Source organism: Aptenodytes forsteri, unplaced genomic scaffold, assembly GCF_000699145.1.
Source record: "Aptenodytes forsteri isolate BGI_AS27 unplaced genomic scaffold, ASM69914v1 Scaffold55, whole genome shotgun sequence".
In the NCBI taxonomy this organism is placed as follows: domain Eukaryota; kingdom Metazoa; phylum Chordata; class Aves; order Sphenisciformes; family Spheniscidae; genus Aptenodytes; species Aptenodytes forsteri.
Window position 1 is genome coordinate 1354619 of NW_008796063.1, and position 23590 is coordinate 1378208.

Here is a 23590-nt window from a genome sequence, read left to right on the forward strand (position 1 = left end):
ACACAGCAAGACAAAACTCTGAACAGGATGATGTCAGTCTTCTGGAGCTCCCTATTCGCACCTCCTCCTTAGTTCAGAAATGAAATGGTTTAAGCATACTGCAAATAGATACAGAAGACTCATCCCACCTTCTCAGAAAGGTAGGGTGTTTTTTAGGCTATGGTTATTTTGAGCTGTGCTATGCATTTTCCAGTTCTACCAAGCAGAAAAAAGCACAGGGACCTTCAGCCACGTGACATTCCCAAACCATGACCATGGCAGCGACACAGCATACAAGAATATGCAGACCATTACATGGTAACACACTTAGTCTCAAAACTAAGTTTCTCCTATAAAGTCTGTCACAAAAAACCAGACAGATGTCACTTCTCTAATCACTGTACATTGCATACCAACGTAATAAACTCCTTAAAGTGTTTAACTCAAAAGAAAGGCTATCCATTCCCTCAGTCTCCAAGCTTGAAAGTTGAGACATCTCACAGCATGACTAACTACAGTTCAAAATGAGGCTCACTAGCTACTAGCAATTTATCAGGGAGATCTTTATGAGATGTTCGTAACATCGCCTATGCTCTGTATATGCAGCTAATATAGAAAATACCACCTTAAAAATAAACTGAAAAACAATAAATCAAAGTTGTAGTGTTTAGAGATGCTATCTGACTTGCAATAATTTTTGTTTCACCTATTTCAGTCCAATATTGTTTACCTAGACAGATTAAGATTTAAAGAAATACAATCCTCATTGCTTTGCAATACAAAGTACACATCCTAAAGAACCTTCTCCAACTAGACTTTCTGTAAACTTACACATACTTAGAAAGCAAGCTTCTCCCTTGATGCTGGAAGTCCAGAATTCTCCCAGGTAGCACAAGACTTTGTGAAAAATTAATTTGCACATCACGGCAGGCATGCTGGCACCAGAATTTTCATGAAATTATTTCCTATCTAGAGATTTTACCTCAGCTTTCACTTACAGCTCATTAAAAGCTTCTTTACTTTCCACTTAGATAGAAATTTATGTTTGGATTCCATCACAATGGATCTACAAGTCATCAGATACAGCACAATTCTTGCCACTGGAGTAGATCCCGGGGTTCAATTATAAAGAGTACTACTTCATCAACTAATATGCTGGGCACAAATAAATTCCCAGACAATGTGGAAATGGATTTACCAGGCCCACATATAAGCATATGTTAAAATTCATCCTGCAGAATAGATTTTACATGCTGAGAAAGGGGCCAATGTTGCTCTTAGTGAAGCAGACTTGCCACTTAAGTGATGATGGAACATGACCATATCCAAACAGATATAGATGTGACAGATATATAGTGGAGACATATGAGCTAATTTTAAGCTAGCAAAGTAAGAAGCAGGGTAAAACAACACACCTTGAGCTCTGGGTTGATGCAAATAGATTGTTAACTGTATTAGAGTCAAGCAGTTTGGAGGCTATACTTTTGGGCATCTCTGTTACTGTAGACAAAAAAAGTGCTGGCAGGATATAAATATTCAGAATCCCAGATAAACCCTTCTTATTTAAAGCCAGAAGAGATCCATCTTGTGCATGGATAAAATATATTCTTATTTACCACGTACCTTCAGCTTTGCCAGAAGTGATGATCAGCCCAAATACTGCAACAGATAATGAATATGTAACAACTTTATGTGGCATAATAGGACCCAACGTGAATGAATTTGAATCTAGCTGGATTATTTCATTAAAAGTTGCAAATTGCATTGTACTTACAAAGCAGTACCTGAAGCACCTTACAGAACCATCTGGTCCATGTTAAGTGCAATGTAAAGAGCATTCACACATCAGGAATGCAGAAAGGTAATTTGGTATCCACTGTGGTCTCCTGCTGTCTAAGGTCCAAGGTCTAGACATCAGACCAAGAAGACTGACTCATGCACAGGCAGAATGTCAGAAAGAAAGGCTGAGTACTAAAAGTTACAGAGCTTAAAGGAAGATTTCTGTGCCTGTGAACATTAACTCTCCTATTTGTGCTGAGAGTCATTTCTGCGCCCAAACTTCAGTATCTATAATACAACGCTGCAAGGCAAGAATCAGCAAGGAAACCTATGTGTTTCAAAGATTTACAGTTCTAGAAAGTGGGTAAACAGATGTACCCAATTTCTGTGACTGACTGAGCATCCTAACAGACTGTACTGATAGCAGACAACTTCAGCAGAGTCTTAGGACAATTAATTTATTTGAAAGTCCTTGCTGCCTGCACCAATGCTGAGAGCATCTTTATTAGCAGCCTTAGAACTTTTCCTGAATGCATCTCACCTCTCTAGAGGACACCCACAATTGTCATCCTTATTCTCCATGTTTATGCTCTTCCTCCCTCTTTCTGTCCTATATGGATCATCACCAAAAGGGCTGTCTGGCTAATGAGGACCACTGACGTGTTCCAACACAACCTTTTACCCTGCACTGCAACTAGCTAAGATTCACTTTTGCAGTAGAGCCGGTAAAAAAAAAAAACAAACGAGGCGGGGCAAGACACAGCAAAACCAAATACAATTCTCCCCAGAATATGATCACATCCAAGAAAAGTCCTTTTAGACAAGGAAAGAGGAACACCCCTCCATAGGATGAGAAAGCCTAGTAGTTAGGACTCATCTCCAAAGTTAGAAAACTCCTGCCTCAGCTCTTGCTTTTCCTAATTCAAAGAAAAAACACAAAAGAACCCAAAGACACAAAGAAAGAACTCAAATCTTCCAAATACTCAGCCAAGAGGTTACGAGCTCTTTTAGACCTGTGGCTCTAACCTCCCTCAACGCCCCCCCCCCCTTTTTTTTTTTTTTTTCACGCCCCCCCCCCTTTTTTTTTTGGCAAAAAAGTGTCCTTTTTTCATTCTGGGTTTTTCTTCAGGTTTTCCTCAGATCTCTAAACAAACAGATACATGAGCCAAACAGGATTGGTACTCTGTTAAGACTGTGATTTTAATCCACTAAAATCAGGATACATGAAGATCGGAACACATGGTCAGACACTTTTTCCTAATCAAGCGACACATTTGGTTTTTTATCCAAAAGAGGTTCTAGTTCACTATTCTGTCACAAAACTGTTCTATGTCTTAGCTACTTAGGAGTCACAATAGTCAACACAAAACCTAAGGGAATACGATTTAATCATGTGATACCTGACGTCCTCTTCATACAAAGTTAATTAGGCTCTGTTCTACAAAGTCAATTTGAAACATTTGTCTCAATAGCATTATCTTAATTATTCCTCATCAAAATGATACCACCTCCTACTGTGAACTAACATACTTGTGTAAACAAGAAAAAAAGAAACCTTGCAGTCTTGAAGCAGGTTCCCATTTTAAAACTCTCTAGTGTAAATACTAATACAGGCATTAAGTATTCAGAAGGAATACAAATAAGAAACTCACGTGTTTTACGACTTCAAGGATCACTTTTCCTACTGAAGACTATTTTTAACAGTACTGCTGAAATACAGATAATCTGTTTATTTTTTTATTAGCACAATATTTTCTGTAACAAAGTACCCTAAAGGGTGAATAGCCAAGAATTCCTTGCAAAAGAAAGACTGTATTTTATTCTCTATATACCACATTTCCCTGAGATACTTTTAATTCAAAAAAGGCCAAAAGTAAAGAAGAGTGTGGAAAGGGCTTGCAGCAAAACAACATCTTTATTGGATATCAGGACTGAATTAAATACAAATTTGGTAAACATGCTGTCTACAGACAGTACTTCTTCTTAATACCAGTGTGGTAACTGGGTCCAAAATGTTCAGTACTGTTATTTAGCATTCTTTGACTCATGCAATTTAAATATACAGGAGATTTTCAGACTTTGAGGTCTAGGTTTTTGATTTCACGTCTCTTGTCTACACAACAGTGTAGAGAAGATCACCTTCTGTGCACAGATGCCAAAAATGAAAGAAATGAAAAAAAACCCAGATAGCCTGAATCAGCAATTTTACCACAAGTATATCCTATTTATCAACACACTATTAAAGTCCAGCACTCTGACTGTAAAAGCCTACACTCATCTATCTTGCAACTTTCCTACCAGCGTGGTATTTGGTAAGTTTGCAAATACTTTGATTCTTGCATTCTTCTTATTACTCTTGAAAAACTGTATTGTATTAGACCCACCAGTAAAAACTGGGTGAACTCCGCATATGTTAGGTGTCTTTTTCTATCCTTTCCAAAATGCAGCTGTACGAACTCTGAATTCCAGTTAAACGGAATGTGTTGATGAATTGTGGTCTGGCCAAAAACTTGCTTAGCATCCTCTGGGAAGAAAAGAAAAATGTTCATTTAATAATAAAATAAAATAACAATAGATACAAGCATGTATTTATACAAGTAAAACAAATATGGTATTTTCTAACAGGAAAGCTACACCGTTCATACAAATTAGTAACATTGTAAAGCAAACCTGATTTTTTTGTTGACCAGTATCATAACAAATGAAAAGTTTTGAACACCCTCACAAATGCAACCTCTGAATAATCTCTTTATTTGTGAAGTTTTATACTCACAGCATTTGATTAGAAGAGACTCAACTAGATATTTCAAGTTTCAAAGTCAAGCAAGAAAAGATTAAAATTAAAAGACAATTTATAAAAAGATTACTAAAGCTAACCAATTTTCAGCACTATCTTTTCAAGCTGCTAACAATGAAAATTTTGTGTCACTATTATTCAGGCTTTTGTATTATTCACAGAGTTCTCCACATTCAAGCAAATCAACTACAAAAATACTAGTATTGCAAGATCCACTTTTCTGTAGTTACCTTACAGGAGCAGTGACACGCAGGACAGGGGATGGGGGGGACATGGCAGGCAGGAACACAAACGTATCACCAGCTCCAGCACTAAGCAGACTTTAACCCTAGACCTCTGCTACAAGGAGGGGGGCAGCAGGACAAGTTTGTTTGATCACACCTAAATGCAAGCTTCATACTTTAGTTCAGTTTAGTAGTCGTAACTGGGCAATGGTTTATTACAGGTTTGGCAGATTTTTTGGTAATACATGGCATTTTTGGTGAAGAAACAACTATTTGAAACACACCAAGTTATACTATCAGTAATATGGACCATACATTGCTGGAACTGGACTATACATATTTTAACTAATGGAAACAGCAACAAGATCTGAGGAAGTACTTGTCTCACACGACAGCGCCCACTTCAATGTGACAGTCTGTCTCGGCCAAAAATATAGGGCAAAGATATCTTCTGAAGACAAGCTCAGGGCCAGAGGTTCCCAACTGCTATACATCTTCCTAACTGACGTATGACTCCTCCAGCAACACCAGCCAAGAGCCAGTTCTTGTCTCCTGCTAGTTCCTGCAGGAGACACTCCCTACCCACAGGCAGGGCCAGGAGCTGGTCTCTTGCCCCCTTCACGCTTTGTGGAAGAAAGACCAGGAGCCCAAACGCAGAGCTCCTGTCTGTCTCTGCAAGCAGCAGAGCTGGAAGCCAGTTCCCAAGCACGGCTGGTGCCTGGGGGCGAGGAAATCAGCACAGCTTTGTGCCTGCCTGTGTGCAGAACAAGCTGGGAGCCGCCTCGCTAGAGCCAGCCTCTGCCTACCAGGCAGGCCTGGGAGCTGCCTTCCACCTCACCCCAGCGCCACAAGCAATGGTGGGAGCCGACCCCTTGGAGCCGTGAGATCCCATGTCCTGCACAGGTTGAGTTCTGGCTTCTGGTTCAGCCCATGCCAGCCAGGCACAGCGGCTCTGCTGACCTGGGGAAACCCAGCCAGGGTGAAATTCCCACTTTCAGGCAAGGAAGAAGGAAAAAGTGAGAGCAGGGGTGGGATGGCCAAGAGCCAGGAAGATGTTAGGAAGTGCCCAAGTGAATGAAGAATAAAGACATAGGAAAAAATGGCCCCAAGGAGGTGAAAGGGACACAGACCCAAAAGCACTGCAGCTGGTGTTACCCACAAGGACAGCTTGTTCTAAAGCATGGGGCTGTTCATACTCTGAGATTCACGGGGAGAGCAGAGATGATACTGTGAACCTCTTCCCATCCCTCAACACAGTCAGTAGTTTCATCTTTAAAAACACACCACCCACTGATCCCAGGGAATCAGTGGTGAAAGAACAAGCTGGATTTAACTTACGAACAGAAAGACTGACCGCAGTTAACCTCAAATTCTTAAAATTCAGAACTTCAAGCCCTAATGTCCTATGAGAATTTTCTTCAAGCAACATCAGATAGTGCCCCCAGGACAGCATTGTTCATTCATGTCTTCAAGCTCCATCACAGCCAGCTTAGATCTCATCTGCCAGCATTCTCCAGGAGCAAAATTCTGCTCTCGGGGCAACAGGAGGGAAAGCAAATCAGTTCAGGGTGAGGTCCTGTCCCTCTACTGAATGTCTTTTATTTAGGATGCTTCCTACTGACACAGCTCGAAGCACCTTGCCACATGTCATTGGAGACCACCTCTGTAAAGTTCCTGCTTTCTGCCAGACTTCCTTCCCCACCCCTCAAAGAAGGGAACCAGCATGAAGAAGACAGACCATGTTGTCCGCAAGCAAGAGGAAATTAAGGCTTTCTCTTCCTGGTAGCAACCACTCTGCTTTTCCAAAGGAATGAAGATATTCCCGAACAGCTCTGGTACCTGTCTCTTGCACAGAAATCAGATGCTCATCTGCTTCCTCCTTCTCTCCGATCCCATCTCCTGAATTTCCCCAGAGCAAGACACTGATATTGTTTGGATGAGATAAGAACAAGTCACTGTTTAACCAAAAGCTATGTTTGATTGGACTCCAGATTTGTCTTTGTCAGAGAAAAAAGGTGCTTTCTTACTTGATGGGAGGTAAGAGATAGGAAAATCTTAGCTAGTATAAAAGTCTCAAATTCCTTTTGATGGGGCCAGGCTCCTCACAATCTTTACTTCAACTTGTTGACATATGAAAGTTACAGAGTATCCTCTGATTATGCCACTGTAATTTTATTTTAATTAGTTACCATACATTAGCTATCTTGAAGGAACAATGCATCTTGCTCCCCCAACTCTGTGCCTTGTAAACCCTCCTTAGTTGTGTCCCAAAAGAAAAAATCCAGCTCAAGAAAATCAAACATCAAGAAGTGAAAAGAATGGTAATTTCAGACTAAAGACAATGTTTAATTATTGGCATTATAAATGGCAAAGGAACTCTCAGCAATGGAACTTAAAACTTCATCAAGCCAGCTAGGAATATATCCAGGGCATTTGCATTCCCTTGTCTATTTTAGAGATTAAAGGCTACATGCATGCCTCAGGAGTTCATGTAAGTACAAATATCCTTCCGAACAGTCCAAGCAGGAGATGTACACAATTTTTGCTATGACTTGGAAAACACAGACTACTGCATTAGTGTAGGTATTTAGTACAATAGCATGAGAACTCCCTCTGCTACTTGATCTTTTCAAAATCATACTGTATATTGATGTCAGTATGTCTTAGCAACTAATACCAGGTGCTTTTCTGACAGAGTACATGTTGGATTACACAGTGCAGGTAGCTGACTGGAAGATTGCCTACTGTGCTTCTACTGATTCCTTGATGGCATGTGTCCTGGTTTCAGCTGGGATAGAGTTAATTTTCTTCCTAGTAGCTGGTACAGCGCTGTGTTTTGGATTTAGGATGAGAATAATGTTGATAACACACCGATGTTTTAGTTGTTGCTAAGCAGTGCTTACACTAGTCAAGGACTTTTCAGCTCCCCATGCCCTGCCAGTGAGAAGCTGGGAGGGGGCACAGATATTCCATACCATGTGACGTCATGCTCAGTACATAAAGTGGGGGAAAGCTGGCCGGGGGGGCCGCTGCTCAGGGACTGGCTGGGCATCGGTCGGCGGGTGGTGAGCAATTGCATTGTGCATCACTTGCTTTGTATATTCTTTTATTGTTATTGTTATTACTATTATTTTATTTTATTTCAATCATTAAACTGTTCTTATCTCAACCCACAAGTTTTCCCACTTTTACTCTTCCATTTCTCTCCCCCATCCCACTGGGGTGCAGGGGAGAGTGAGCGAGCGGCTGTGTGGTGCTCAGTTGCTGGCTGAGGTTAAACCACGACAGCATGAGACATGGTACCCTGTTTGCCACTGCCTTTTTACACATACCTGGTACTTCCTTTTCACAACTATTTATGGTTCACAAACTCCTATATACACTCAGTGGACAGCATTTTTCCTCTTTCCTCGCCAGTCTCATCACCCATTCATCTACAACAATGTCACTGACTGAAGTCTTGCCTGTAGTCAGATTGCCTGATTCAAACATTAAAGACCATTCGTGCTCCATGAAAAAATCTTAAGTGTTTTAGCCTGTGATTTAACCATCAAAATGTATCCAATTACATACTAGAACTCACTCCAAGTTATTGTTCAGTTCTAACAGTATCATCTCCTAATCATCGAAGTCCAGTATTAAAATAAAAAATGGACAATTTTAAAATGTAGTTTCACCTTAAACCTGCAGCTGAAGTTCCATGGCTATCCACAAGTTCCTGAACTAAACACAGTAAAGAACAGCAATGTCCTTCAGTAGCCAGGAGTTACTTTGTTTGTTCAGACGTTTTTTTAAAGGAACCTGTTTCACAGAGTCACAGAAGAATTTGTGATGGAAAGGACACCTCGATGCTGTCTAGTACAACCTCCTGTCAAAGCAGGTCCAACCAGTTTAGGTTGCTCAGGTCCATGTCCAGCTGAGGTTTGAGTATCTCTAATGATGGAGATTCCAAAACCTCTCTGGGCAACTGTGGTTTGATCCTAAACTGGTATTTAATAAAAGCATCTGATAAACTGAAGCTTTTAAATCGATATTAAAACACTTTATTTGTTTTAGTTTTAAAAAGACAAAACATCAATGCTCCACTGTCTGGAGCTGTAAGAGCACAAGATCTAAAGCTAGCAAAAGATACAACCATTTTTGTGTTTGCATTGTTTGAACCAGAGCTGTTGGAAAGCAAGCAAGCAGGTTGAAGGAGAAGATTTTAAATATTCATTTTTAGAAATTCATGCTGTCATTTGTGTCCATCTTTAAAAAAACTAAACTTTGAAACTCAATTTTAAAATAAATTGCAAAGCTCTATAATAAATAATTGTTTTTCCCTGCGCTGCCTCTAATTAAAGAATAGATACCTTGGCATTGGTTTCTGATCACTGTACAAAAAAGATGTTCTATTTTCCCTCCAGGTGAACTGCCTGCTGGTTTACAGTGGAGGTTTTTTGTCCTTTGGGTCCTGGGGACTTTCTTCTCTCCAGTGTACTGATGTCTATGCTTAAATGCTTACTGTACAAACAAGTATACCGCATTCACATTTCCATACTGTGATTAAGAATTATAACTAGAAATAGTGAGTGCTTTGGAATAACCACAGACCCTCATGACACAATAAAGACCACTGGGTGGTTTTTTGTTTTGGGTCCTGGGGACTTTCTTCTCTCCAGTGTACTGATGTCTATGCTTAAATGCTTACTGTACAAACAAGTATACCGCATTCACATTTCCATACTGTGATTAAGAATTATAACTAGAAATAGTGAGTGCTTTGGAATAACCACAGACCCTCATGACACAATAAAGACCACTGGGTTCCCCAAGTGAAAATTATCTATTTGGAAATTTGAAATTGTAAAAGGAGCAAACTGCAAGTCATTCTCTCACTATATTTTACATTTAAGAAAAGAACTCAGAAATCCTCAGCTCCTTCTACACATTAATCAAGTTTATTGGGAGAACTAGTTGCACATGCCATCTAGTCACTTGACAGAACAAGCTACTAAAAATCTTTACAGGCTACAGCACATAAATAGCTGATGTATTAAATCTGAAATTCTTTCAAATTATTTATTTGCACAAGTACCTAAATGTTTCATGCAGTGTCATCGTTCAGTCCAGCGAAGTTAATACTATCTCAACGCACAGCTAGAAAAAAATCTCATGATTATCTACAAAAATCCCACTCTCCTTACGAAATAGCTGCAACATTTCTGCAGAAAAGCTGTCACAATTGGCTTTATTTTATATAAGTTATATGCTATATATATTTTATATATGATGTATGTTACACCTTTATGCATTTAAGCAATTTGTGCATGGTATAGAAAATCTGTACCAAAACCTTGGGCCTTGATAAAAAATGAGATTTACCCTGATGAAAATGGCAATAGCAACTTCTGTAAAGGACACAGGCTACCTTCTGCAGAGAGGAAAACAAAAGACAAATTTGAAAAGATGTGAACTATCATAAGTTAAAAAAAGTTCTACATGCACCAATAACCTTTTCAAACCCTTCTGGCAGTAACTGCTTCTACATTCATCATACTTAAGGCCCTGAAGAGGAACACATGAGCATTATAGCTACAACTTGGATTAAACGAAGCAAAATTAATGCAAAGAGTGTGGAATAGATATTTTAGTATAAAGAGATAAGGTTTTTTAAACTGGAATATGCAAATCCCTGTCATTCTGCTCAGACAAAAGGTGATACCTTTATAAAATCATGTTTTGTTAATGGTTAAGCACTTCCGTTCATGCATTTGGAAACAATTTCCTTTAAATGGCTGTAACAAAAAAGTGCATTTTTTTCAAAGTCATTTAAAATAAATCCTACACAGAAGAAAAGGCAAAGAAGGAAGTCCAACTGGTCAAATTAAACTATTGATAAGAGCAGCTGTTTCACTATCGTGACTAGGAAACCCCAGCACCTTGACAACTGCCAAGCAAGACCTGACCTAAAGCTCAGCGGAGATGAGAACAGAATGATTTCCACAAACTTTGCAATGGGTCCTCATTGACCATTTGAAACAACTCTACATTTTTCCATAATCTTCATGACCCTGAGTGCACCACCAGGTTCTGCAACCTCTTCCCCATGCCCCACCCATGAGCATGTGGATCAGGGTCCGTGGAAAGAGCCGTGGGAGGAGGAGCTGGGAGAAGCAGCGTCGCAGGTCCTTGGTCCTCCTTGTCTGAGCCACCCCGCAGGGATGCCTGCACCTGCCCATGCACTTTGGTGACCCAGACCCCCTGACTTGGCTTCCCAGCCTGACCTCGGACCTGCCTCGTCCCTGTGGACTTGTCTGGCGTTCGCTGGACTCTTGGCTGACCCTGGTCACTGTCACCAGACATGCTCTGCTGTCCTTGCTCAGGCAGCATGGGACTGCACCCCTTGCTGGGTGGTCTCTGCCCATGCCCCGTCCTCTTGGCACCCTCACTCAGCTGCAGGCTCACCTGCCTGGCAAAGCCGCCGGCCCTTGCTGCTCCCGGCCACAGAAAAAGTACAATAAACTTGTGCAAAAGCACATGTGTACAGAGATGTGCATACATACATGTCAAAAATACTCAAGTAATAATATTTTGTATTATCTTGTTTTACTGGAATTGTTCGGGTTTATCCAAGGTTTGGGTTGGCTTTTTTTGGTCTGGGTTTTTGTTTTGTTGTTTTTCTATTTACTGTTGTGAACTTTAAATACACAGCTAGTTAGAGTTTATTTCCATCCTTCTACGGTCTGGGACCAGGACTGTTCTATAATGATGACTTTTTATTTTGGAAAACATACGTCCACATCACATCTGCTCAGCTAAGATGTGGAATGATGGGTAGTCCAAGTACTTGGCTGGGTTGTCCATTTATCCCCATTCACCCAGAAGAGGTACAACACTCTGGAAGTACAAGCGCTACAATCACCTTCTTGATCTTCCTGCTGCTTTGTCAAGGAAATAGGTTGAAACAGTTTTATAGTGGTCATGCTGTAAATTAAATAACACATTGGAATAGCTTGATTACTAAGGATTGCAAAGGAAAAGTACTCATCCCTTCAACTTCTCTCAACAAAGCAGTAAGAGCAAGAAAGGCTGTCACAGCCACCTTCTTCCACAGGTTAGAAACCCTGAAATAATACATTAATGCTGTATTTTCACTGCCTCTTAATTCCTTGCAAAACATGGACCACAACCTATTCTGCAATTCTGAATAAAAAAAAATTAAATTAGGTTCTTTCCTTCTTAAAATATTACTAGGAAGGTATCTGATAGAACACTCAAACTGCAGAGCACATAATTTGAAGATAAAGGGATTGTATTACACAAGTCAAGAAGGGGGGTGGGGGGTTGATTTGAAAAAAGATAGCAGTTCAGGTCAGTGCAATTTATCTGTGCTCTGTCATGTGGCAGTGCTACTGTTTTAAAACAGATTCATTCAAAAGAGTGCAAAACCCTCCATTAGTGCACCCGATCCATTTAGACTAAGATCAGTTTCACCTGCACCTGAAAAATGTGGCTGCACGTATACACTTGCATATAAACACGTATAAAAAACTGAATTCACTTCTTTTGATAATTTTGTGTGTGCACACATGTGTAAGTGGTAGCTTATTTTTCTATAGGACTAGTTACTCCAAATTCAGAGAAAATCCCCAAAGACAAATTAAACTGAAGTAATAAAAATGGTAATTTTAACCAATTTAGCTGTGTTGAGCTAGTCCAGCTGTGGACTAGTGCTGAATTGTAATGGACAAGCAGGGGTTTCCACTGCTTAACATAAGCCAGTGTTGCTTGTGTGTAACCAAAGCTGTCTTATCAAATTCAATGCCTTCGTTTCCATGTGGGTAACTGAAATCATCATCTGGACTCATTTCTGTTATACCTATCATGGAGATGTTAAAAACACAGGACTTTCAGAATCCAGACTGACTCAACACCTTTCTTTGCCCTGGCAGGGGCTGACTTCGCTGTAGTTCTCCAGGAATACATATTTACTTCAGAATTCACATGATTGTTTCCTACAGCAGTTTAATATACCAACCGAAGTGATAAAAGCAAACTCCTGGCTCAAAGAAATTATCCTAAACTTTACTCTCCAATACAGACTTGAGAGGTCTATTTCTTTAACAGCTATTTTGCTTAGATAGATGGTATAAAAAAAAAAAATCACTTTCTTGCAAAGCATTAACATACATTTTCCCCCACTTAAATACTTCAATTTCAAATGCACCACAAAATGTACTCCCACAACAGTACTGTATTAGTATAAAACTATTTTAGTTCAATTAAAATGTCTAACTATCTACCTCCAAACCTACCTAAACTGTAATTTTCACTTTGAGCACTTCCAACATGTTCTCAGTTTTGTTTTCTTTTATCAGCTTATCAAATCAGGTCCTGCATTCCAAATGTTGGAAAAAAATAGTCATTAACTGCTAGGTAACAGCAGATTTTCCAATTTAGAAAACTGAATTATACACACTGCAAAAGTATGTGTATTTTGCTATCTGAAATTTCATATTAAAATTTGTAATAACAAAACACCTTCCTAGCTCTTAGGGCCTGCTGAAGTTTTTACCTTCTAATCTGTAATTCCAGGACAATTTGAAAAGGGGATGGGGAAAAAATTAAAATAAAAATCAAGCTTAAAGTGGTATACTGCTCCTGCCACAGTTTAAACATATTCTGGTGTGGAAGCTTCTGGTTCATCCCCAAATGCTGCCTAGTAATCATGTTGGGTTTTTTTTTTTCCACCAGGATATACAGCTGTATGAAAGATGGCTAACCCTCAGCTTACCGTTAACCAAAGAGTGGCCTCATATAGTTGAAATTTACTCTCAAATTGGCTTTTTCCCACCTTTTCCACACCTATTTTTTTCTTTTTAAGTAGCATGAAGTAGCAGCAGAAAGCACAATGGTTTAGCCATCTGAGCATGTAGTATTCTTGAATTATCCCACCAACTGGAAGTGCTCTCTGTTACCTCTATCTTTTAAAATTGGAACTGTTATTGTCAATCATGCAAATCTACAGTTAGCCTTTCATAAAAAGTGGATTTTTGACCCACTGAACTGGAACAGCTTCTGAGCAGTTCTTCTGATCTCTGACAAGATACCATACCACACGTGCATGCCAATCTGATATTGCTGTGCATCTACATTCAGTTGTTCGGAAAACACAGCTCATAAGTCATTAAAAAAGTTCCAAAAAACAAGGTGGTTCTTTTTGTAGTACAAACTGGTCATTTAAAGAAGTGCAATAAAGTTCCACATGTATCAAAAAATGGATGCCTTCACAATGGTTTTTCACCTCCAGGTAACATACTAACATCTGGAGCACATCAATGGAAAGCAAAAGCTTATGGTATTTGTTGGGCTGCCCTCATAAAATGAATTGGTTGACTCGGCACATCTCCAGGCAGAAAAGAGACTGTACTGCGACAGCCCCAACGGAGTGCCAGCACCCTTCGAGGCAGTCACAGCAGGGCAGAGAAGCAGGAGGCTGGAGTCTCTCACTAAAAGTGGCTGCTTCCGTTCAGATGTGAACCACATCCATTTTGTGGTTGGAAGAAGCAACAAAGGCTGTATAGCACCTGTTGTACACAGAGATGAGATTAAGACCAGTATTGCTAACCTTTCAGATGTCATAAGCAGACTTTAAAGATGACAACAACCAAAAAATTCCCTAAAAGCCCCCAGCAAACCATAAAGTCCAGTATGAATCCTAACAAAAAGTTCAGCACGCATTCCCCTTTAGGAGAGAGGCACTAGCTACTGAACAAAACTCATTTGGTTATAACTTCACTGCCCTATCCAAACTTTTCAACAACGACAGAGCAGTCTTACAGGTTAATTTTACGTTAATGAACACATTATCACGAGAACATGCTTGTGCCTTCACGATTTTTCCCAGTCAAAAGATCTATGATAAGCTTCAAGTTTCAACCCTCTGCTGAAAATGTTCTCACTTTTAAATCCTCTTACCTTCCACCTGCTCTGGTTGTTTGTGCTCTTTTCACTTCTAAAAACTATGAATTCACTTCCTCATGACATATCCATACACTGTCCAATTCAGCTTCGCCCTGATCTTTGACTGAGATACCTGAGCACATCTGTTACCTCTGCTAAACACTGCAAATACCCCAAAAAGCAGGCTCTTTCCAAGAGTACCATCACTTTCAGCAGTTAAGACTCTGGATCCAAGCTTGTCTGCTTCTTCTGTCCTCCTTGGATGTAAGGGGAAATAACATGAATTTATACACAGCATATTACATAATTGGCTTACAGAAAAGGTTTTCAACATTTTTCCAAGATGCAGTCCCTTAAAAATATTTCTACTTGAGCTGTGGATATCCATAATTTCAGTTTACTGGCAACAGCCTTACATTTCTTTATTACCTTTCCTGGCCTCCTTAGAAGTGAGGAACAAACTGCCAGAGCCCAAAGACCACAGGTTTGGAAAGCACTAGGCCCCATGAGGGCACAAAATCTAAATTTACCCCTTTTGCCCTGAAGAAGAATAATAAAAAAAACAGATCACTTCCACCAAGGTAAACAGCATAACCTGGCTAACTAAAATAAAATACCACTTTTGTTTTCTCCATATAAGATAGCCAGGGGTTGATGCACATGACGTGCGGAGAGGCTGATGGTATGGGGGTTTCTCAGCCTGGAGAAGGGCGGGCTAAAGGAGGACCTCATTGCTGTCTCCAACTACCCAACAGGAGGGTGAAGGGAAGACGGAGATGCACAGTGGAAGGACAGGAACTTGTTCCCAAGCTGGAACATGGGCAATCCCAACTAGGCATCAGGAAATTATTTTTCACTGTAACACTGGTCGAACACCGGTGTGTTGCTTGCTCATAGAGGCTGCAGAGTCTCCATCCTCAGAGAAATTTAAAACCTTGATTGGATGTTGCCCCCAGAGCAACCTGGTCTTGATGGCACTGCAAGGGCTTGAACCAGATGGCTGCCACAGTCCCTTCCAACATAAACTGTTTGATGATTCTATGATCGTTCCTTGGGTTTTGGTAATGAACAAGAGATATGCGCAGCCTTCAGCCTGATGTTTGTCAGTAGGCAGCTTTGATTTAAAAAAAAAAAAAAAAAAAAAAAGAAAAGACAAACCAAAACCAACAACAAAGAACAAACCAAAACCAAAAATTTCAGTTCTGGATGACTTAGAAAACTCAATTGTGTTTTCTAGACCAAATGAAACACAACTATGTAAAAGGATGGAACTTTTCCTAATATTTAAAATGACAGATTTACTTTGTGACTAAACACGCTCTGTTTTACTTAGATGCCTTCATGAAAGTCTGCCTGGTTACATAACATTATAGTCCAAAACCAACAACAAAGAACAAACCAAAACACCAAATTTCAGTTCTGGATGACTTAGAAAACTCAATTGTGTTTTCTAGACCAAATGAAACACAACTATGTAAAAGGATGGAACTTTTCCTAATATTTAAAATGACAGATTTACTTTGTGACTAAACACGCTCTGTTTTACTTAGATGCCTTCATGAAAGTCTGCCTGGTTACATAACATTATAGTTAAAAGAAAAAACAAAACAAGAAAAACTTGCCAAGTTGACATATGTCTAGAAATTAAATTCTCTGAAAACAGTATAAAGAAGATTTCAAAAATTGTTTGGAAGCAAATAAATATACTAACAAGTCTACCTTACATCCTCTTTCAATTAAAACTGGCCATTATTTGTGCAAAATCCAGTACAAACAACAAAAAATATCAGAGACGAAACAAATTTTGCATTTGCCATTGGGATCACCATATCTAGGCAACTGTCATTTATAAACCAACAAATGTTTCACTGTGTAGGTGTAAGCTAACAGATCACTAGCTACAAATGGTTTCTAACCAATTTGAACCAGCAATGGAAATTTCACTGAGAAATACTGAATATTGCAATTTATCAAGTGATCAAAGCTTACAACCTCAGCAATTTATTTTGGTAGTTCAGATTTAGCTTTTCCTTGCTTTACATGGTATTGAGTGTACCAGGCTGGGCATCACTAAGCTAGGTGTTGTGCAAGGAAAAAAAAAGAATTACAGATCCCGTAAGAAGAGCGAAGTCAAACCAAGCAATTACAGGGCAAAGCATAAAATAAATAATCCTCTGGAACAAAAGCAAGAGCTAGCTCACACAGTCTGAACCTAATCCTTTGGTCAGGAAAGCAATTGTGAGACTCCTGTAATAATTCTTTGCATATTGAAAAAGTATCAGAGCATTATCGTAAGAGGAAAAACTCTGAAGCTCATCACAATAGCTGTAGAGCTATTTAAACCTCTGTTAAGAGCTATGTGCTTCCAGAAAGTTTACAAAGAAGTATTCAGGCAATTCAAGTATCAGATAAGCAAACAGGAGTGCTTAGTAAGATGTATCCTTAATTAATGTGTTTACCTAAGAACTGTACTGATATAATTAATAACAGAAGCAGAGACCCACAATAGCTGCTGTCTACACGTAAATAAAATTTTGTTTTGAGACAAAAGCAGAATACATTCCTTGATTCTGCAGCTGTTACGATTACCCCAAGCAACAACTTGGGGTTTGGGTTCCCCATTGCCTTCGCATTTTTGCTGGGTTTGGGGGGTTTTGTTTTGCTTTTTCGGTTTTTTTTAAATTAAAGGACTGACTTGTTTTACAGCATACTCATATTTCTCAAAGCAGCACAGCACAGCATCCATTTTGAAACAGCTTCAGGTTGAATTAGAGGACCTTTAAAAAAAAAATCCAAAACTAGAAAAACATAAGCTATACCACAGCTACATTTAATTAAGTACAAGAGCAAGAATTTCTGTCTGGTGGGAAATTCTACTTTAAAACAAATCAGAATTAAAATCTTCAAAGCCAGGTTCAACGCTGGTTGGCAGCACAGACTCAGGCAATCACATCTCTTTTTGTGCCTTTCCTTTCTCTGTGAGCAAAACCAACATGGACAACACTTATTTTGCCCTTCAGTAGGGCTGTGAGAACCAGTATAAGAAAAGGAAAGTTCCAGTCCCTGGATATCACCGCTGCGTTATTCACAGCTCAGAACTGTTAGCTCCCATCATTTCATTTATCCATCTGAAATTAGAGATGGAGGTTAAGACAACTTAGTTTTTAAACACTGACATTTTTACCCAACCACTTCGCCTTTTTTTAAACGCCATCTAGTAAAGAATTTCAAAGGGCTCTGCTTCTTTAATGAGGCATTAAAATACAGTCATACGACAAAAAAAAGCAACTCTACTAAGTCTCTTAAACCCCTGGACTTACATTATCAGCTTTTATGTGCCTGTCAACACTCAACAGTAAGAAGCAATGGTTTGCTCTTTGCCTCGAATTTAAAAGCCGGCTAAACTTCCTCCCACTTTCCTGCTGAGAGCTTTAACTCCTTGCAAACTGTCAAAGCTTTGACACTTCAGCAGCAGATAAATCTACAACATGATGCAACGGCCAGGTGTATTCTCAGTCAGCCACTGCCCACTAATTTACTAGTGGCCATTTCATTCACCTCGAAAAGCAATAAACTAGAAATATTTCCCACCCACCCCCAATACACACACTGCTTGTGGACCAGCTCTTTTAAATAGATGCTAGCTCTGTCAAAGAACGAGGTACAGTTACCTTGAAAGAAATGAAACATTTAAAATTGTACAGATGTCAACATATGGTGAAAATGCAAAGGCATTTTCAACCCAGAAGCTCAAGTAAGACTGCAGCATTTTTCAAGAAAAGTAAGTGCAAAGTATTAAATACTGGAACTTCTTTACCCAGAACATTTCTCCAAATATCCACAGCCTGGATGTAGCATTCAGTGTAAAAGCTCATTGACGCAAAGCCCATTATTAATTTATTTTACAAAGGTGCCAAGCTAAGTGCACCTGTAGAAGAATAAGATTTAGATGATTTGCTTAGTAGAAAATGTGGAGTTCACAGCTGGGAAGCCCTATATTCCGTTCGGTATAAGCTAAAATATTTATAGCATTATCTCAGTATACAGAAAAACAATGACTGCACAGATAAGCCATGCTGTTTCCTTACAACAATAAAATGAGATACAGACTTATAAGGCGATCCTTGAGATACTACACTTAGCAGCAGTATAGTGAAAAACGATCCTTTCCCTTTTCTTCTGTTCCTTTCACACTGTAATTCCACAGTATACAAACCCCCTATTTAAGTCTCCTAACCTTGATAAGGACTTGATCCCACTCTCATTCAAGTCAATGGAAAAAGATCTCATAATGAACCTCAAAGACGCATGACTGAGGCACTGAGTGGCAAAGTTACAGGATAGTATTGTACTAATTTATTTGTGAAAATATTAGGGTTTTTTTTCATAATGGGGGGAAAAAAGCTTTTTTTCTTACGATAGAAAATAGAAACTAGCTTTGTCTAAAGGTCAACCGTTTCTGCTGAGAATGCACAACACTGAGACAGCTCTCACATCCTCCCCACTCCAGGCGTTTGCTGGGGTGGTAGCCACAAGGTACTATACAGAAGTTACAAATGCATTTATGCTTTCAAAGGGGGAGAGGAAGGAATTAAAAAAAGCTATCTGAGGTTCTGCCAATGTTGGCATGTCTCCTCTTTCAAATACCTTAAATACAGCCTGGCATAGGAGTTTCTCTCACATCACTAGAACGACTTCAATGGACTTCAAATGCCAAACAAATCCCTTGAATCACTGTGTCAAACCCCAAGGGAAGCATTTGCCAGCAGGAAAAATACAAACAAGAACGCCAAGAGTTAAAAAGTTAAGTTGGACTGATTCAGCATTCACATCAAACGACTACAGTTCTTCCTAGATTATTAACGAGCGCTCCAAGCAACTGGGGGCTCTGACGCAGACAAGAACCTGCACATCACAGGCATTCCAGGAACCCTGGTTTGTCTGCGCTGGAACAAAATCTCTGCAAAATATGCGCACCCTCCTGATTTAAAAGCATGCCGTCTCTCGTTGCCTCTCTGTCCATACACATGCACAAGACTGTTAGGCACAAAATACTTCCTTCATCAAGGTTACAATCAGCATAACTTTTTCCTGAAATTCTTTCAAATCTTTTAGCATCTGTAGTGATTTTTAAAAAGCTGTTCTAACAAGTAATATTGCAAACAAAAAGCACATCTTTCACAACCTCAGCAGACAACCAAAATAATGAAAAACCAAAACAGACACAAGAAGAGACAGCAAGTCTTCTCACCAGCCGCAACTTCAAATACAGATTTTTGGAGACAGTAGAAGGAATACAATGATGCTTGAAGCAATGGTAACAGGATCTTGTCAGTTCAAATAGAAAGGGAAGGGCTTTTTTAACTGAGCATAAAACATGTGTGGGGAATGCTAGCAAAAGACAAAGGACATGTGAACCATACATTTCGAAAAGACAAAGAGTCAATGTCATCCAACTTTCCTTTTAGTTAAAACTGTTTAACAACAGTTAATAAAACTTGAAACATATGGATAACGGTGTCCAAATGTAGCAGATTAGAAATAGAATTTTATCCAGTGTAGGTACTTAGGGCAAAAAAATCCCCCATACTTTTTGAAGTGCAAGCTCCATGCCTGAAGTTATTCAAAACTGCTAATTTCTGAATCCTTCTTCCAGATAGAATGACCCTTATCATTAGGCAGGTGGCAGATAGTCCTGCAGATATCAAAAGCTGTCTCTGTGGTATCTAGAAATAAACAGTCCCCATAATCAAGTTTTAAACTGGCCTGAGTATTTCTCATGTTGTCAGTGCAAATGCTACACCTCCAATGCACAGCTGAATTTTTGGGAGGTAGTGGGGTGGTGGGTAATAATGGATTTATTACTGTAAAATCTCACAGAAGAAAGTTTTAAGCCTTAAAAGGAAGCCAGCTTGAAATATAGCCAATTTAAACAAAAAATAATTCAGGGTAATCTCAGACTCAACATTCACCCAAGTCTTCTGGCAACTTTCTTGCGGTTTTACAATCATTTCCTATAGTCACCTTTCACTGCTGTTCTGAAGACCTGCACAAGCATGTTGGGGAAGAGAAAAAGAGAAGTGACCAGTTCTCCACAGAAAACCATGAAGATGACCATGACCTTGACTTCATATTGTGCATATGTAAATGATTAAAAAAACTCAGCCAGAAAGTTGCTTGGCACTAGTGTAGTTCCACTACCAATCACTGTGTTTCCTATGGTAACAGAAGGTGAAACAGAGTTTAGCGTAAGTAGGGATTTTTAAATTAAGAGTGTACATTTAAGAACAACGGTCTTACCAAAAGTAACTTCTCCTTTGCCAGTCTTGTCAAACAGCTGAAAGGCTACTATGAACAATGCATCTGGAGCACACAGGACTGATTCAAATGCCACAAACTCTTGAAAGGATATCAACCTAAGGGATGAAGGAAAAAGAGGAGCTATGAAACCACTTGCTTGCAGAAAAATGAAATACAATATAACATAGATTATACAAAAGAAATAAGATCACAACCAAAATGTGTACAAAATGTTATCAATAGGGATTAAAATTTATCCTAAAATGTCCTATCACCAATGCTGTCAGGAGGCCTTTATATCGCCTTTAGATGGAAATTACTTTGTTGAACAGGGAACTATTCCTCTCAGCAAGTCACAACAGAACATAAAATAAGCAAAGCGCTCAGCCTGGCTACTCACCTCAGCTTTAATATCTAACTGAACTGCCCTCTGGGGGAGCCTACCTCCCTCCGCTGGCAAGACAGAGAGCCAATAAAGATATGAGTAACTTCCCTCAAGACTCAGTACCTAAGGCTTTTGTAAAGCAAATCCATTCAAGACCTACATGCTGCCACTGACTTCAGAAGGAACCGATCAGAATGTGTTATCTGTTTGCTAGCAACTTATTAGTCATCCATCACAGCCCTCCAGTCCTGCGTGTTGAGTCACAAATTTCAAGCAGTAGTCTGCACGTTCTTCCTCAGCCCAAGAGGAGTTTATTCAAATTCATCATTATAGCCAGGTTCCCAATACGTGAGCGCAGTAGCAGAGCAGAGATAAAAGCAGAGGTGCCCCTCCTTAAGTTAGTTAATAAGCAGAAATACATAATCAGACAATTTGGCATTGTTTCCAGCAGTAGATTTGATACTGCAAAGACCTTGAGCAGCTCTAATTTCTCTGGGTCACACCCAAGAGTTCAAATGGACTATTCTTAAAGAGGCAAAGGCCAACCATTCTTCTGTTTTGCTACTTCTTTAATGGCTAGGTTGTACAGTTTAAAATTATCTTCAAATGTGTGGCTGCAGGGCCTGCTGGCAGTCTGGGAGGTTTAAGACTGCCCTCTCTCGAGGCTGCTTTATGTCAGCGTAGCAAGTGTGTAGCTTTAATGGGTTCACATGGCAGTAGCTGGGGAACAAAGATTTATTTCTGAGAAGCACAAAATTCAGTGTAACATGTCAAGAAACACACACAAAAAGAAATTATTTATTTTTTTCGTATTAGAAACTAACTGTATCCTTAGGACTTCTACTCAAAATGACACTGCAGCCGGTTCAATGACAGCTTTCACTCAGTATGCAATAACAGTGAAGAACAAAGTGTTTGAACAGGTTGGAAAAGACATTCATTCCATCAAGTTATGATGACCCATGACTATACAACAATTTCCAGTCACCCTGTCTTAAGGGAATTAATTTAAAGTCACACACAAGTGTGCTTGCTGCACGTCAACAGCCAAACAGCCAAAGGGTAACAGAAGCTGATTTCCGTGAAGAACATGAAAACACAAGAAGATGAACAAAAGAGGACATAAAAAAAAGCATGGCACAGAGAAGGCCAAAAAGCTGTTCTACTTTACCTCCCTCAATATATATGCACTAAATAAAAGTAAAAGAAAGCATATGTAGAGTCAGAAATAGTCTAACAAATAATTAGCTCTGGGAACTTGCCACCATAGGTTATTATGTAGTGTGAGAAATAAATAAAAAGAAACCTCCTCAGGTATTCTTAATATTAAACTCACAATTGATGATGCCAGTAGACGTATAAGCATGCCTTAAGCTTTACTGGCAAAGAAGCCAATGACTTACTACATATGCACACATTAGCACATAGGCAGGCCATCGAGTCATTTAGTTTAAGCTCCTTGGGAGCTCTCAGTACTCCCCACTGTTAGACACAGAATACACAGATACTCAGTCTTGAAATGGAAGAAAACTTCCATCTCTCCTAAGGCAAAAGAAATTTTAAAAAATGCAACATTTCCTTCCATTTTAAACCAATATATCACAACCTACTTAGTTTTGCATTTATGCATATTTATCGTTACTATGTGACTTACAGGTTATAAAAGCTCATTATTATCCATTATTGGTTACGTACCTGACAACTTCCACAACAGCAACCAGATACAAAGCACTGAATACTTCTGTCCCAAAGATTATAAAGCCCACACATAGAAAGAACAAAATTATTGGCATCACGGAGTCGTGGTGGGATGGCTCCTATGATTGGAGTGTTGGGATGGAAGGATACAGGCTCTTTAGGAAGGACAGGCAGGGGAGACGAGGAGGGGGTGTCGCCCTCTATGTCAATGACCAGCTGGAGTGCATGGAGCTCTGCCTGGGGATGGATGAGGAGCCAACCGAGAGTGTATGGGTCAGGATTAAAGGGAAGGCAGGGACAGGCGACATTACGGTGGGGGTCTGCTACAGGCCACCTGACCAGGAAGACCGAGCGGATGAGGCCCTCTGTAGACAGATAGGAGCAGTCTCAGGCTCACAAGCCCTCGTCCTCATGGGGGAGTTCAACCACCCCAACATCTGTTGGAAGGACAACACGGCAGGGCATAAGCAATCCAGGAGGTTC

General features: G+C 39.7%; 1 protein-coding gene across 1 annotated transcript in view; it reads right to left on the reverse strand.

The window, feature by feature from the left end:
- Nucleotides 1-23590, reverse strand: part of SLC25A13 (solute carrier family 25 member 13) — an 82303-nt gene that overhangs the window by 47995 nt on the left and 10718 nt on the right. Inside the window, exons 3-4 of the mRNA XM_009286349.1 lie at nt 21025-21140; nt 4143-4282 (exon numbers count right to left, since the gene is read on the reverse strand). Coding sequence (XP_009284624.1) covers nt 4143-4282; nt 21025-21140 — 256 coding nt within the window. The remainder of the gene's footprint in view (nt 1-4142; nt 4283-21024; nt 21141-23590) is intronic.